Below are 17,501 nucleotides of genomic sequence, written 5' to 3'. Positions count from 1 at the left end.
TCTGGTCCCTATAATAACTCTCCTGTCACCTTCCACAGTATACCTTTTGCTTCATATCACAATGCCACAGACACACTGGTTACTTTGCCTGGAGTACCTTTCCTCAACTTGCTAACTCCTATTTATTTGGCTACTACTTGGGATACTTCTAAAAATCTTTTCTTTATGGTTTCCTTTCCCACGTCTGTTTAGATGTTCTTCCTCTGTGAGTCCATAAAGTCCTACTGTTTCCTTCTACTACTAAGCCTAACGCTCTATGCCAAAGTTGGAAACTGCTTGAGGGTAGAGCCAAGTCTGATTGATTTTTGTATTCCTAACACCTAGCATACCAGTAAGTAGTGTCCAAAGAAAAGATGAGAGGATAAGAAATTGAAGCTTGAAAAGGGTTGGTTTAACTTTGGAATTCAGTCTCCAAAATCACTTTTGGGGGAGAGGTAGAAAATGGAACCACTGATTGCTTGTCCTGACGCTTCCTGTGATCAAAAGAGGCAGCCTTTTGGGAAACTGACTTATTCATGAAACATGTATCCTCGGCAATATATTTCCCAGGAAAATTAGCCTCCTGTTCATTTTAAGAATACTATGCGGGAGTAGGGGTGGTTCGACAGAATGCAAGCCTCTCAATTTAATCAAGTAAGGATAGAAAGGAAGCCAGTATCATCTCTTAACTTTACCTTCAGATTAGGAGTCTTATTTTCATTTTGATGACTCTTACTATAGGGTGCCCTAGTTACAAATATCATGATGAAGAAAGGGCTTCCGTGTTACTCTTCTCACAGATTTTCTGCTCTATGGTTATATTTGAACAATAAATTCCTTTCACATATACAAAGAATGTACAATGAGACAAATTAATGAAACTGTAGTATAAACAAACTAGATATAGCAGTATAATTGTTTCTTTTCTCTCTCTTAAGGCACAGGCTTATCAGAGTTATTTTGGCAGCAATTTTCTCAAATAGTTTTGTTTATCTTCACTAAGATGTTGGCGGATTATAATTTAGCCACAGATTAGACCTGATCATGTCATTTCTGATGCAATGGAGGTTTTGATATCTACTAAAACCTCCACAGTTAAGGAAAAATATAAGCAGAAACACCTTTGATTTCTTGCTATGTCTAGCAAAAATAATTTTAAGTAGAATTTTTTATTTTCTTGCTCCACCTATAACTGGAAAGGTACAGCACTATGGGAATGATTTTGTGTGGTGCTGTAGTAGGAAAGATACATGGTTAAAAGTACATATAGATAACAGGTATGAACATGTAAGATATGTTTTAAAACTCTATGACTGCTATCAAGAACAACTGAGACATAGTAGAAACTGATCAAACCATTCATATAAGATTTAATATGTATAATACAAAAGAAAAAATATTAGGCACATATCCTGAAAGAGCAAAACACATTCTTTGAAGAATCACGAAATTTGCATATATGTCAAGGACGACAGTAATATCTATTAAATTAAATGCCATTTTCGAAGGTCAAATTTTGCTTAAATTGCCTACCTCCGCCCCTATTTCCTACCTCCTTTCTCTGTTCTGAGAGAGGAATACAGCTTAATGGTTAAGAGCAGATTCTAGAATCAGGTTGCCTGCTTTGCCACTTATGAGCTGAGCAGCCTTGGGCAAGTCAGTTAAATTTTCTATGCTTCCCTCTTCTCATAAAGACAATTATAATACCATATGGTTTTAATGAGGACAAAATGATACATGTAAAGTGCTCAGACACTGCCTGGCACACAGTAGTGTTAGTATCATCTGCAGAAACTTTTCATTCTGAGGGCCTTCAATTATAGCAAGGCTTATAGAAGGGTGAAATATTTCTGTTTTTAGCATTATCTTCAATCTGCAATAATACATGTACAATATCAACGAGAAGTCAAATGATTAGAAAAACAATTACTAATATAAAACTGTAATCAAACACTAACAACTCTTGGGAAAAAAATAAAGGTAGGGGAATATTACTTGATTCTCATGAATCTGACTTGAGCAAATTGTGTCGGGTAAATATGTATTAACTGTTAGAAGAGCTCATGAGTGGAAATCAAGATTTGAATGTAGGAGTCAAAAATGTGCTGGTGGAAAAAAAGCTATGCTGGTGCTTCGCGGAAATGTTAAGTTCTCTAAAAGTGCTGAAGAGGTCACAAATGGAATCAAGTAACTCAGCAAATCCTGTTAGAAGGTAACGCATTTACTAAGTGCTCTTCCAAATAAAGTGTTGTAATGTTTCCATAAGTATAGAAGTTCAAAGCTTATAAAAAACTAGCTGTTGTATATTTATTGAGATCTTTAATATCTTAAGTATACACGAAATGGGTAGGTCAGGCTATAGTGAAGTAGTTAAGCTGATTAAGTAGTAAGGATTTAGCTCAGCTTCTGGCCCAGGTTTTAAAATATTTTCTGATCTGTCCTTCCAAGCCAAAGTTGACACAGCTTTATCAAGATATTCTTCCTCTGTGGTGTCAAAGCAGAAGTTGATAAGTATGCTGATGACTTATCACAAACCAGAGTTAATTATTATTGGGGGGTACTGAGCTAAAGTCAGATGCATTTCTCCTAATCCATGTAAATAAAACCCACTTCACTTGATAATCTGAGCCTCAATTTTCTGATTTAGAACACAGGGTCCCCTGATCCTAGTCCACTGCTCTTTCCCCGTCATACTATTTTTGACTCTGCATGTGTTAAGGAACAGCTTCCTTCTGAATCCTTAAAAGAAAATAATCAGATTCCCCAGAACATAAGAAACTTTGTCTGGAATGAAAAGTTCAGCAATTTCATTTGAGATAGTTCAAGGAATGTATTTATTCTAGGCTGACCACACCCCTACGAAGGGAGTGCTTTTGGCATATGGCTTTATCTTGTTCATTAGGAATGTAATCTACTGTCATTGCATAACCACTATACAATGCCAATTCTACCAGGTTATATTTTAGCTAAAATGGTATCTCAGGCAGGAGTGGAAGGTAGGTATATTTAAAGGCTACCATTTTACATAACATATACATTTTTTTTTCCTATAAAAGATGGTATTACAAACCCAAAGATCTACAGTTTTGCTTTTGTGTATCATTTATAATTAAAATGGGACTTTTTCTTGAAGAGCCAAAAGTAGCAATTTAGAAAGAATGTTGCTGCAACAACTCATGAAAAAAAAAAAGCAAAAAATGGATACTTAAAATTTTCCAGGCATGCATTTACTCAGTATGATTGATGCAAGACACAAGCTCAGAGGGCATGTGTAGTCTAGCTGACTTACAATCTAAATTAAATGCAAACAAGGATGTACATGGCATGTACAAGAAAATCGAAGAGCAAAGTACCATAAAGGAAGGTGAAAAAAATCAGCTCTACTTTCAGCAAAAATTTGAATATTAGTTTCTTTGATGGAGCATTCACGTCAGCTTCCAAAGGTATTAATGGCTAAACAAGATAGTCATCTGTAGGCCCTTCACTGTACGGATCTCTAGAACATATTCATCTTGTATTACTGTAACTTTATACCAGTTCACCAACTCTCCACTTCCTCTCCCCACCATGGCCTGGCAATCACCATTCTATTTTCTGCTTCTGTACATTTGAGAATTTTAGGTACTTCGTATAAATGGACTTATGTATTTGTCCTTGTGTGATTTATTATTTCACTTAGTATAATATCTTCCAGGTCCATCCATATTGCAAATGGTAGGATTTTCTTCTTTTTTAAAGCTGAATAATATTCCACTGTATGTATATAACACATTTTTCTTTATCCATTTGTCTGTTGATGAACATTTGGGTTGTTTCCTTATCTTAGTTATTATGAATAATGCTGTATTGTGCACTTAAAATTTTGATAAAAGGGGAGATCGTCAATGTAAGTGTTCATACCACGTGCACACATACACACAAAGGACACAAGGACACAAGGAAACTTTAGAGTTAAGGGATATGTTTATTTCTTTAAATATGATGATTGTATCACAGATATACATCTGTAAATATGTCCAAACTCATCAAATTGTATTAACTAAATATGCACAGTTTTTTGTATATCAATTATACCTCAATAAAGCGGTAAAAAATTTAAAATAAATTGAAGGTGATCAGGAAATGGTATAATCAGAATTCTTCTGGGTCAGGTTTGTGTAAGAATAATTTCCAAGCAGCTACCCATTAAACAAGTCATAATATGCAGGGAAGGATGAAAAGAACCCAAGACAAAATGTTCTTGAAAGCTGTACCTTAATCCACTAGATGTTACTATTCTCAAAAGACATAGCTATGGATAATTAACTAATACATAAGTTTCAATATCATATATCTAATTTAGAAATAAATGGGGATGGCCATGGTATACAAAACTCCCTATTAAACTTAATTGAGGTACCTATAAACACCAGGGCAAACAGCTTTACTCTTTTGTAGCCAGTTATCTAGTAAAAAGTAATATGCGCTGCATAAAGAAAAAACTGTAAAATGTTCAATATACTACTTTAAGCATTTGAGTATAAAATTGCTGGATTTGGGTCTTCTTAAAAGTATACATAAGAACTAAAGCTTTCAAAATCTTTTCCATAGTACGGTTTTAGAATCACAGTACACTTAGTATTTTAGAACAACTCTTTTTAAATTAATTGTTGTAGCCTCTATGGAAAACAGTATGGAGGTTCCTCAAAAAATTAAAAATAGAACTACCATATAACCCAGCAATTCCACACCTGGGTGTTTATCTGAAGAAATCCAAAACACTAATTCGAAAAAATATACGCACCTCTATCTTTATTGTAGCATTATTTACAATAGGTAAGATATCAACCTAAGTGTCCATTGATAGACAAATGGATACAGAAGTTGTGGTATATACATATAATAGAATATTAATCAACAATAAAAAAGAATAAAATCTTGCCATTGTGATAACATGGATGGACCTAGAGGATATTACGCTAAATGAGATAAGTCAGACAGAAGAAGACAAATACCATATGATTTCACTTATATGTGGAATTAAAAAAAAAATCAAAACATAAACAAACTCATAGAGAACAAATTGGTAATCGTCAGATGGGAGGGGGGTTGGGGAGCTGGGTAAAAAAAGGTGAAAAGGGTTAAGAAGTACAAATTGCCAGTTTTTAGTCACGAGGATGAAAAATACAGCATAGAGAATACAGTCAATAACACTGTAATAACTATGTATGATTTCAGATTGGTATTAGACTTATGGGTGATCACATGGTAAGGTATATAAATGTCTAACACTAAGTTGTACACTTGAAACTAACATTGTATGTTAACCATAATTTAAAAATTTTTAAAAAATAAAGGAGCATCTGAAGTTTTTAAAAAAAGAATTCTTTGAGGTCAGGGACTGTGCCTTACCTTTGTGCTTAATATTAACAAGCACATGGCAAGAAATTTGTTGATTATGTAGTCTCGCTGCCTCAACCAGTTGACTTTTTATTATCCAATGTGTATCCGGCAGCTCAATGCCTCTGTTTAGCATCTAGAAACAATTACATGCAGTAAGTAGAAAACTTTAGACCTAGCCTCAGTCCTACCTGTTAGTAGTCATTGGGATGTAAAACCACTTTCTTAGTATTCCAATAAATGTTTTGGGGAAACTTCCTTGATATGACTTTTAGAGAGCTGTATAATCAGAATGACTAACAGAAGAAAATAAATTTCTATTAGTCTAATTTGAAGAAGAAAACTCCATAAATTCAACTCTAATTTTGAAGTTCTGTTCTTTATGTAAATTTAAACATTTGTTAACAACTTCATTGCTGAATGTTGTATCAAATATGTTTCTTTGGTATCTTTAAACATTTGGTTTATAATGGTTGTATATTTATATTTCTAAATTATCAGTGTTATAAATTTACTCATATCACTGATAATATTACTAGAATGTACTCGAGGAAGCTTTTCCTTTTATATAGTCAGCTGTTGCTTTTTTCTTAAAAGATGGATCAAGAGACAAAAGTAGCAGATATGAAACTCACACCACATGTGATATGACAAATGGGGGTGTGCCAGCTGTTACAAGCAGCTCATGGAAGCTGTGTACATTTTATAAATATCTTTTACTTAAAGTATTTGATTTCCAAGATATAATGCAGTTCCTCAAATATCACACTAGTCAACAGGTGAATTAACATTTAAAAGAAAAGCCCTAAGTTTTATGTCATTTAAACATAAAACTTATAATCGAGTCCTCCCATATCAGCTCATATTTTCAAAGGATTATTAGGTCCTACTAACCTAATAAAGATAGCAGAAAAAGCCAGGTTATTTTCATGTAGTTTAAGTTACAAAAGTATATCATTTTCCAAGAAAATCTTAAGATATATGTTGTAATACTGTTCAAATCACGAGCTAGTCTCTTGAAGGTTATACTAAAGATGTCAATTATTATAATTACTATACTTATCATTATTTAATTCCAAACATGTCAACATTTAATTAATAAAATTTACAGAAAATAACTATTTAGATAATTTAACAAAGTACTTTGTTATCACCAGAAACTTTTAAAGCGAATTTTAGCTATTTTATATTTAGAAGATTTGTAGAGTGAAGTCATTACACACATTAACTACATGGATTCTGACAAAGCAGAAGTGATTAAATTATTAGACTAAGGCAACAATAAATGGTGCTGAATCAGTACTATCAGACATTCTTAAAAGCCTAACATTTGTTTCAATTGCTATATAGTCACCGTTCAAAACAAATTTTATCTTTATTTAAAAAAAATCATGACAAAACCAAAAGCCCCAAAATATCTGAATATTTAAAAATCATTAATTAGAAGGGTATTAACAATTTCTTGATCTCTTTTGCTGTTAATTGGCTCAGTAAGTGTGGGTCAAAGAAAACAAAACTACATCAGATTAAATCATTAATAAAATATGTAAAGAATAAAATTGCTCTTCTTTAAAACATTTAAATGGTACTTTGTGAAAGCAAGCCAATATAAAGTGTGATTTTAGAGTTGACAAAGAAATTTTGCCTAGTTAGTAGTGTAAAAACACTAATACACTACAGGAAATTGATCACTCAATAACAGTGTCCATTTGTAAGAGATTCACTCTCCACTTACTCCACATAAAGATAATAATCTTTATGATTCATTACAGCATAAGATAGTAGGTTGATCCTAGACATAGATTTATATTCACTATATATGTGTGTGTACATATGTCTACACACACACACACACACACACACACACACACACACACACGATTAGCTTTACCCACCTCTGCCGCTATTATTCACATTAATTTTTTTTTCTTCATTTCTAGCATTAAATTTCCTCCAGGACAGAATACAGATTACTTTTTAATTAAGAATATAGAACCTAAAGAACAATTATTTAGGCAGAAGAAAACATTATTCAATAAATAGACTCTTTGTAGAAAATGTTTTAAGAGAGAGGTTATTAGAAACTGATTTATTTGAATGGGCTGAATCTCAAAAATCAAATCTTAGTTCTATACTGATTCAATACTCTGTATCGTTTAATGTTATGTCAGTGTCATACGTAAGGAGTGAACTACTATTTATTTAGAAAATTATGTTTGAGGAAATACACCACAGTATAAAAGTTGAAATTTTGTTCCCAAATATTTAGCATCATTTAAACAAATCTACATGATACTTCTTTCCAAAATACAGAAATCGTATTGTTTCTCCTTATAAACTCTCTACTCAACATTAAAAAAAATAAGTAATGATTAGCAATGATCAAGAAAACAGAATCCTATACTAAGAATGCTTCGAAAGTAGTTCACAAATATTTTTTTGGCTTCTAGCAATATCCCCAAAGAAATGAACAATAACTGCTCAGAACATATAGGTTTAACAAGCAAAAAAATGTTCAGTTAGCTTCAAGCTTTTCCAGTGTATGGAAAGTAGGAAACAATATATCAAATACTAGTATGTAGAGTATGAATCCATTTGTACTAAAAAATGAATACACACAGAAGAAAATCTGGAAGGAAAGACACAATGGTTCCTCTAGGCAGATGAGATTATGGGTATTTAATTTTCTTTTTATTATTCACTTTCATAAATAGGTATAAACTACTTTTGTAATTTAAAAAAGGAACTTATAGGGGAAAACACTATTTAAAATGATTCTCAATCATTTTAAGATAAAAGCAGAAGAAAAACACAAACACCAAAAGGATACCCTCGATTCCAAGAAAATACATGTATTTTACACATTACATGAAACTACCTTAGTTTTGCACTGTACAGATGGTCTTCACTTGCAGGTTATCTGGTGTGGAATGTAGAAACCATACAAGAGAAAACAAATGTAACAACCTTTAAGAATCAAACACATTTTAGCTAAGGTTTAATTTTGGTGTAGCATGAACATTTACAAACCAATTTCTTAAAACAAAAGAGAGATTAACTGTATAGTTTTATTCTAGAACTGCTCATTTTTAGCTGCTATACTATCACAAATGGTTTTGGATTACTAAATTACTTCCTCATACAATATATGCCCAAAGATACCACACTGTTGCATTTATTCATAAGAATTAAATACCTACTACTTGCCAGGCTTTGTGCCAGCTACCGGGGATGTGACAAGAGCAGATAGTCTCTGGTCTCATGAAACTGTCAGTCTAGCTGGGAAGACAGATTATAAGCAATTACAAAACACTGATAAGTAGTGTTAAGAGAACAAGGTTGAGACTGTGATGGCAGATACCTCTAGCCAAAGAGGCTTTAAAGGTGGCTTCCCAGAGGAAGTGTGTTTAAGCTGAGACCTGAAGGCTAAGAAAGAGATAACTGTGAATTTGTGGGAGAAGAGTTCAGACAAATGAAGCGTTTGCAGAGAAAGTGTAGTTTTTTGGAAACTGAACCAAGTTCATTCTAGCTGAAGCATTGGGAGGAGAGGTGGTCTTATTGAGAGATTGTAAATCTCACTGTTCGGTTTCTTTCCTAAGTCCTTAAGTAGTGAGACAGTAAGATTTGTGCTTTACAGACTTTTCTGGGGCATCATGTATGCAGTAGGTTGTAGGCATATAGGAATAATGCCAGAGTCAGGAGACTGCTGAATAATGTAGAATAATGTAGACTAAGATACTGGCAGGAGAGGTAAAGAGGTACAAAGAGAGAAATTTAGGGGGATGCACGAATAGGATTTGATAAATGATTTGGAGATGGTTCAAAGCTGACTCACAGGTTTGTGGCTCGATAATTGCTGTGGGGTGGGGGATAGGGTTGGTGGAGGGGAGTGAAAGTAGAGAATGAGGTCAATTCTGGATGTACTGAAGTTAGAATGTCTACAAGATACCCCAATGGATGTTTCCAGTAAGCAGTTGGACATATAATTTATGAGCTAAGAGGTTTAGGGTAAGATATGTATTTGAGAATGATAAACATACAGTTCATTGTTTTTTACAACCTTAAAAAGAAATCCACATCCATTTGATCAACCCAGAAATGGCCTTCCTTCCACCTCCAAAGTGAGAACAATGGTAGATGGTAAAGGAAGCCATGAGAATAACCATTTTTCATGAAAATGGTAGAGAAAAGACCATAAGATAGAAACTTGAAGAACAACGTTTAAGGAACAGGCAGAGGAACTTTCAAAAGATACTGAAAACTGAGTTGGTTCCTCCCCTTTACTGTTTTCTTAGCTTCTATTCTTAGTGGAAAAGGAATCTAAGTGGCTAAGGAAAAAAGATATGACCCTTCTAAATCTTTTGTAAGCTTTAGAACCTGCCTCTAAGAATGGTATCAATCTTCATTTCTATTTTTGTTGCAGCTAAGCTGTAGTTGTACAGAGAGGAACTGGTGAGTGTACTGCAGGGCAAGTTGATAGGTGAGGTAGGTCCTCATTCACTGTTCAACTAATTTTATACAAAGGGCTAGTGAAGTTTTTCTTTCTTTTTTTTTAATGAAAGTAGAAAAGTAAACAGATGCTAACTTTGCTCCTGACTCCTAAAGTGAGATCTAATTCCAGTTCAGGCTCCATGTTGCAAGTTTGGTTGATAAATGCAATATAGTAATTCCAGAAGCAAGTAATTCTGGTAATTAAGTATATACCAGGATACCCATGACAACTCTTACTCTAGAAAATACTTTGGATCAATTCTTAGCTTTGGTGTAAAGCCATAGTGTCACAACAATCTTGCCTGAATACAGGACATTAAGAAAAAAAAAAAAAAATCCTGGTTTAAATCTGAATAAAAACATAGAATACTGTAAAGCATAAGAATCAACATGAGTTCAAGTGTATTCGAGGGCTGAATCCTTATTCAGACTACTGGTATCTCCCATCTGAAAACTTTGTAGTTCAGAGAATAGTAATTTGTATGTCAAAGCAACAGTATATAACAAGATTTGCGTCTATGGCCATGCCACCCTGAACAAAGCAATACTATATAACAAAATTTGTGTCCACGGCCATGGCACCCTGAACACGCCCGATCTCGTCTGATCTCAGAAGCTAAGCAGGGTTGAGCCTAGTTAGTACTTGGATGAGAGAACACCTAGGAAGACCAGGCGCTGTAGGCTTAAAAAAAAAAAAAAAATTTGCTATGAAAAATACTGGCAGCCATGGGGCTACACTTTCATAGAACTACTGGTACACGGTAACTATGCCATTTTGTGTTTTATGATTAATTATAGTCTATAAAAGAAAATACTGTGGTATATACAGTTGACCCTTGAATATAAGTTTGAATTGTATGGGTCCACTTATATGCAATTTTTCTCAATAAACACTGTAAATATATTTTCTCTCCCTTATGATTTTAATAAGTTTTTTCTTGTTTCTTTTATTATAAGAATATAGTATATAATATGTATACAAAATATGTGTTAATTGACTATATCATTGGTAAGGCTTCTGGTCCACAGTAGGCTATTAGTAAAGTTTTGGGGGAGTCAAAAGTTGTATGCAAATTTTTGACTGCAGAAGGTGAGGGGGTCAGTGCCTATAAGTCTTGTGTTGTTCAAGGGTCAGCTGTACTGTTTTGTACTTAATTTTTACTCAAGTTGATTTTAGCATATTATTAAGTCAGCAATCTGACCCAGATGAAATTATGACTGTCATATTTGAAATATTATTTAAAGTACAGTATTGAAAAATATACTCAGTATACTGAATATATGATATGCAGCATTTATTTTCATTATAATTGGTGTTGTTACTGAACCAATCAAGTTATACTACAAATTAGCATACAGTGTTTGGGGAGGAACTTTTTATTCTATACTCCTGTTACAGAATAAAAAAGGAGGGGGAATAGTGTGTCACAAAGTTTTATAACAATTTTCACAGCTAAAAGAACTGGAAATTAAGAGGAAAAGAATGACAATAGGAGTAAACACCTACTTACAAATGTCCAGCAATACTGTTTCCATCTGAATAGAGAAAACAAAAGTCTATACTGAAAGGTAAGTAGTACATCCAAATGGATTGCTCCAGATGAGTCAGATGCTTGTGATTCTATTTTTTTCCCTTTAAATCAATAAAGGCAACTGACATTACCATCTTGTTCTTAAATAAAAAGATGACTAACAAAATATTAACTTAAATTTCGCTCTTTCAGATTCCTTGACTGATTTAAGCAATTAAACATTTAAATGATTTTTTATCAGTATTTAATAGCTAATAATCATTATTCAGTTATCCATCAATATTAATTATATCAATAACTTTCCAAATATAAAAATGTTCTCTGAGAAAATTACTATTTCAAAGGCCAGAAATAAAGCCCTGAACTCACACAATTTTTAAGGTTAGGACATGACATGTACCAAGTAGGGAGATTAAGATTTTATTCCTCAGTAGCCCTTAGACTTCAGTGCTGATATTAATGATTCCCCTAACTGAATATAGATATTTATATCCAGATTCTTGCATATCAGGATTCATGTAAATAATCTGTCAGTGACCTTTGAAATTACTGCCAAAAGATTAATTTTAAAAACCATCTGCTAATGTTTGCTTCCTAACTTTTAACACTTATTCTGATCATGATCACTTATTACAAAATCTGTTCACTTTATTCCTAGTAGAAACAATTACTCGATTATAACCGTCTATCACCCCAATAATCTACCTGTCTCTAGACTTGCAAAGTTACCAAAGTCCAGTTCAGAAAACCTAAGAAGGTAGAAGAGGTAGTAAGACATAGAGATCTTGGGGAGTCCCTCAGTTCTGTATACTGCTTAGTAGCACAGCAACAAATGAGCAATGACAGCAATTGTCCTAATCTAGGTCAATACAACAGCCAAAATACTTTGTAAATACTTCCTTTGGCTCCTTCTGGAGATCAACGCTGTTCTGATTAAATAGTGTGAGGAGTGCTTAATAGCAACAGAAGGTTCAACAATAGTTACTTTTCTAACATCTTTTATCCAAGAATCTTAAAATCACCTAATATTAATCAGAACTCAGCAACTGAGAGAGGTAGGTACTAAGGCAAACTGCAAAGGTCAAGAACAGAAATTAGGAGTGTGTGCTATTGCATTATCTTTGTGAGCTAAAGACTTTGCTGCCTAATATAGTTCCAAATATATAAAATGGAGTGTTATCTACTCTCCTTCAACAAACCCAGTTAGGCATAAGAACTCAGTGTTAACAGGATAGTATCTTTTCTTACTGTGTTTCATTTGTATTTGTATCTAGTTTTTACTGGTTTGATTTATTGAAGTTTAATTTTTAGAAGATACTGTTTACTCAACGATCTTACCTAGAGAAGATTATAGTGACACAGTATTTTAGATATATTATTTTTAATGTTATATTACTTTAAATATTAAATTAAGAGTCTATAGTATCACATACCAATTATTTGAGTTATCTTTCTATCTGAGGTGAAGGGTTTATGCTAGGCTATACATACCATCTTCCTTGCGACCAAGAGGTGAATTTGTGAGATGGATACCTAAGAGAAAGTGCAATTTGTAGCCATGAATAGTTGTGTATGTGTATAAAGTTAATGAACCTATAAAAGGATTGAGCTCCTGTCCTTAACCTCACTAGCGCCATGCTCTGAATTAACTAGTTCAAACTGTTAGATAAAGCAGTGATACTAAAGGAACAGGAACAAAGAAAGGTTGTATTTCAACATCTTAAGGTTTCACAGAGATTACGCAGGTTTCCGATTCAAATTCCCACCTTCTAAAGAACAAGTTCTTAAATAACTCTCAAATCACAGACGTGCAGTAATCTGAAATTATTCTAAAGATTTAAGAAAACAGCCAATTACTACAATTGATATTCACTATGAGGAATACATAGCTATATAAAATATAGCTACACAAAAAGAGAATTAAGTGAAACATTTTTAAAGTTTTTAAAGCAAGAAAGATGCTTGTTTAAGATGCACATCAGTAGTCGCTAATTAGATAAAATGCTAAAGACTTACATTCAAGTGCTTGAAGGGATTACTGCATAGAAATGTGATTGCTAAAAATCTTTGCTGAGATGCCTCTTAGGCTCATTAAAGATGAGATGATGTGTGAACCAGTAATGGTATTTAAATACCAATCACTTTCAAGATAGACTAAGATATACAGCTGTGAAGACATTCCACAAGTGGGTTCACTGACACTAGAAATGGTATTAAAAAAAAAAAGACCTCATACAGTCTGCTGGCATTTCATATCAACCATTGGAGGAGGTAGTAATATAAAGTGTTAGAATTTAAAATAGAAAGTCAGTACTAACTGTAAACATTTCTAAAGCATTGTATGTAATTCTTTAAAACATATGTAGTGAAAAAGAATTAGAATTCATATAAAATCAGAATTTAAAAAAGCAAAAAATAAGAATATTTAGTGAATTTACTCAAATGAAGGAAGATTAAATGATACAGAATTGAAAATATTAGAAATCTATATACAATAGAAAGTGAATATAAATAAGCCAAATCCATGAACATTTCCAGCTAAGCAGTCATACAAATACATAGTCACTTTTTTCTTTATATAGGAGTAACACATACATACATGACATGATTCTGGCAAAAAAAAAAAAAAAAAAAGTCAGAGATATTAAAAATATTCTCAAGTTTTAAAGATGATATGGAATAAGTTTTACAACAACATTCTACATGAATGGAAGCCCCTGATTTCATTCCATGATTTTATCATGCCAGAAGCATGGTTGGTTTTAATTTTTTTTTAAAACAGATATTGGTATCATATACATTGGCTTATTAATTAAGGCATTTTGTATACACAATATCTCAGGGTGGACAGAAATTTTTAGTATTGATTATCTGTTATGGTGTTTTAAACTTTCAAAGTCTTTTCAACATAAGAAAATAGCTGCACACATTTGAGTGTTTTCTTATAAAACACAGTCTTAAAAAAAGTAATGATGATTGGTCTTTGTGGTTCCTAATAATAAATCCTTATTTTTTCACATAGTATAAAATATATTCTTATGCGGGACTGCATTAAGATCCAGTAGTTCTTAAACAATGTTACCAAATAACCATATTAATCCCAAATGCAGCAAAGGTGAACAATTTTCATAGTGCACTTTCACCTCATTGAAGCTGAAGCTGCTTCTTTCGTATATTTTTCCACTTCAATGTGAAGTAGATTGTTAGAGTTTTGCTAGTGGTTTCATTCTGTTGCTTAAAAAAAAAGTTTTTGATTTCTTCCACAGTTCACAGTTCTCTGATGAGACATTTCGGAAATTATATGGTTCAGGGATGTTTTGAATACCAAATGCTCTTTAGTAGATGAAGTCTCTCAATGCAACTGTAATAAATAAGCATCTACATCCTTAGAGAATAAAACAAAAACATTTCAATTAGCTAGTACAGTAAATACACATACACAATCCATTTCCTTCTCCCTTTTTGTCACCTAATTTGCCTTAGTTTCCCTTTGTAACCTCTGGAGGGTAAAAGATGTGTCTTACTCAAATTTTACTCTGCATTTTTTTAGCACAGGGCCTGGCGCACAGCATATGCTCAATAAATGTTTGCTAAGTGCTGAGTAAATGATTTGGTTCCTGTGATCAAGCAACTCTGCTTTTATAGCTAGGCAAGATCATTAAATCACTCATGACAATTCCTTCAGTTTGATGATAGCCTGAATTTCTACCCTCAAGAAAACTGCAATTGAGGGTGTAATATTATAAAAGAGGTTTTAGCATAGCTCAAAGAACTTCACAGAACTTTTAATCACTCAGTATTGTCTTATCTTAATCCCATGTTCACAATAAAGCTTCTCTTTATAAAAAATTACACTCAAAAGCAAATTTCTAAGGAAACAATAATTTTTCAGTTCTATTGCCAGATTATAAGACCCTTCCAAAACAATGTGATAAATCATGTACACTCTAAAAGTATTCCATTTTCTATTAGCTTTTACACTTGTTTTTCTTCCATTGTCAAAAAATCCAACAGGAAAAACGTCTAGGAACTTGATTTCTATTTATAAGACTTTCATCATTAAGAATTCTATATAGTAAAATTATGCATAGTTGTAACACGCTTGGTTGATATATCATTTTGCTTTTTTCTTGAAAGTATCCAAGAAGAGTTTTACAAGTAAGTCCATAATATAAATCCACTTATTTAGAATATATTTTTAACCAAAGACTGCTTCTATATTTCTGGTTAATGCCCATTTATGATAGCAGTTTGCTCTGTAAACAGGTGGAAGTATTCCTTAACAATGACATTCTTCCTTGCAATTATATGTATTTTATATACCAATGTTTTCTGGAGTTTAAATATTAAAATCCAAACTAGCAATGTATCTTTTCCTTTAAGAGACAAGCAAATTAATAAAGACTAATGTCATATTCATACTATATTTTCAACAGTTTACCTTCCCCAAAAGCATAACATTAGCAAAAGCCAAGTAAAAAATAATACCTCCAAACCATTTAATTATATTCCTCATCTTTTGCTTCCTGAGTGTCACTATCTTTTCGGATGGCTTCTTTACCTGGACTTTTAACTTTTTTCAAATATTTTTATTTAATTGGAACTAGGTCATTAAATAACCTCTAGCACATTATTTCTATAGCTGTATCTGAAACGCATTTAACGGCTAATTCTTGTGTTCCCTGCTAACGTCACATTCATGTCCAGAAGACATGTGCAATTATAAAATTGACTTTAGACTTTATTGAAACAGTACTGAATTATTTTGTCTAAAGATCTAAAAGTGTTCATTTATAAATGCATAATACTAAAATATTTTTTCTAGATTTATTTAATTTTAAATATTGAGTTTAACCTTAAGTTTTTAAGTTTAGCTATATTATAGATTACCTTAGCTATATTACCAGTATATCCTGGAACCAAAGTAAGATGGTTTTCTTGTTCCCACAATCCACTTAATTGTTGTTTTAAAATCTGAATATTTCTAGGAGAAAAAAGAAAAATGAAAATACACATATAATATGATGTGGACTTTGGTAGTGAATGCATTTAATAAAAACAGTTTAAAATTTTTCAAGTATTTATCAGAGAAAATCATACCATTTGAAGTAAAGCAACCCTTTAAAATAGTACATGCCAATCATGGAAATTAAAGGTTACTTAGTTGTTAATGCCAGTAAGAAAACAACTAGGTATTTGAAGCATTTAGATAACCTGTTCTTGGATGTGAAGGGGGAAATTCTGAGAGACCAAAAAGAAAACTATGAACTTTAAGAACACTGTTGGGAGTTACTTTTGATAACTCATGATAATCTGGCTAATTTCGTAGAATACTCACACATTTTCACATCAAAACTCTACTCAAATTATGACTGTAATACAGGTTTTAGAACTGTAATCATCCACATTGGATTTACAGGTTAATGTCTAGGTAGTTAAAGGACTCTGCAGGATGCCTCCATTCCTGGGCCTTATTACTAATATTCACCTCTTTTTCTCTCCCTTAGTCATTATAATGGACAAGAGGGTTAAACCACTGCTATGCTTTTTCCTTCTAAAATGAAAAGTACGGTTCTGCTAGAAGAAGAGATACAGTGGGTTACTGGGCTCTGGAATTCAACATCCATGTGTAATTTTCACATGAATAGTATCCCAATTTAATTTTTCTCTGAAAATGAAGAGAAAAAATATTATATAGTGACAATTATGGATTAAAAATATCACCTAATTTAATCAGGTAGCTTTTCTAGAAAAAAATTCTAGGAGCATATGGTTATCTTTAAAGGTATACTCACCCATCATTTATAATTTCTGTTTTAGATGAGAGTTCTGACCACCACCTTTTTATGACTGCTTGAAGCCAGTTTAAACCAACTATTATATATCTGAAATGACATTTTGTTACAAAATTAAAGTGTTTTCATCTAAGAAGCCTTTACAAAAAAATAATACTACCCTCTACTTAAAAAACACATACATACACTGATCTTTCCTCTTTTAAAATTTTTATTTCACTACTTTCATAAAACTGTATTTTATGTAACTTGTTTATAGATGCTTTTGTAATTGTTCTTTAGTCACTTCTTAGTCAAATTCTTTTCCTAACTGTACTATAAGCAA

At 32.5% G+C, this 17,501-nt stretch overlaps 1 protein-coding gene and 1 pseudogene across 1 annotated transcript in view; one reads left to right on the top strand and one right to left on the bottom strand.

Annotated features, from left to right (window-relative positions):
• Positions 1–7,418: 7,418 nt before the first annotated feature.
• KATNBL1 (katanin regulatory subunit B1 like 1) overlaps positions 7,419–17,501 on the bottom strand; it is a 44,924-nt gene continuing 34,841 nt past the window's right edge. The window contains exons 9-10 of the mRNA XM_011354858.2: positions 16,272–16,365; positions 7,419–14,766 (exon numbers count right to left, since the gene is read on the bottom strand). Of these exons, the coding sequence (XP_011353160.1) occupies positions 14,734–14,766; positions 16,272–16,365 (127 nt within the window). The 3' untranslated portion in view covers positions 7,419–14,733. The remainder of the gene's footprint in view (positions 14,767–16,271; positions 16,366–17,501) is intronic.
• LOC111736352 lies at positions 10,415–10,533 on the top strand (annotated as a pseudogene).

This window comes from Pteropus vampyrus, unplaced genomic scaffold, assembly GCF_000151845.1.
Source record: "Pteropus vampyrus isolate Shadow unplaced genomic scaffold, Pvam_2.0 Scaffold19, whole genome shotgun sequence".
Taxonomy (NCBI): domain Eukaryota; kingdom Metazoa; phylum Chordata; class Mammalia; order Chiroptera; family Pteropodidae; genus Pteropus; species Pteropus vampyrus.
The sequence above is the reverse complement of the archived record's forward strand: the minus strand, read 5'-3'. Positions and strand labels throughout refer to the sequence as shown.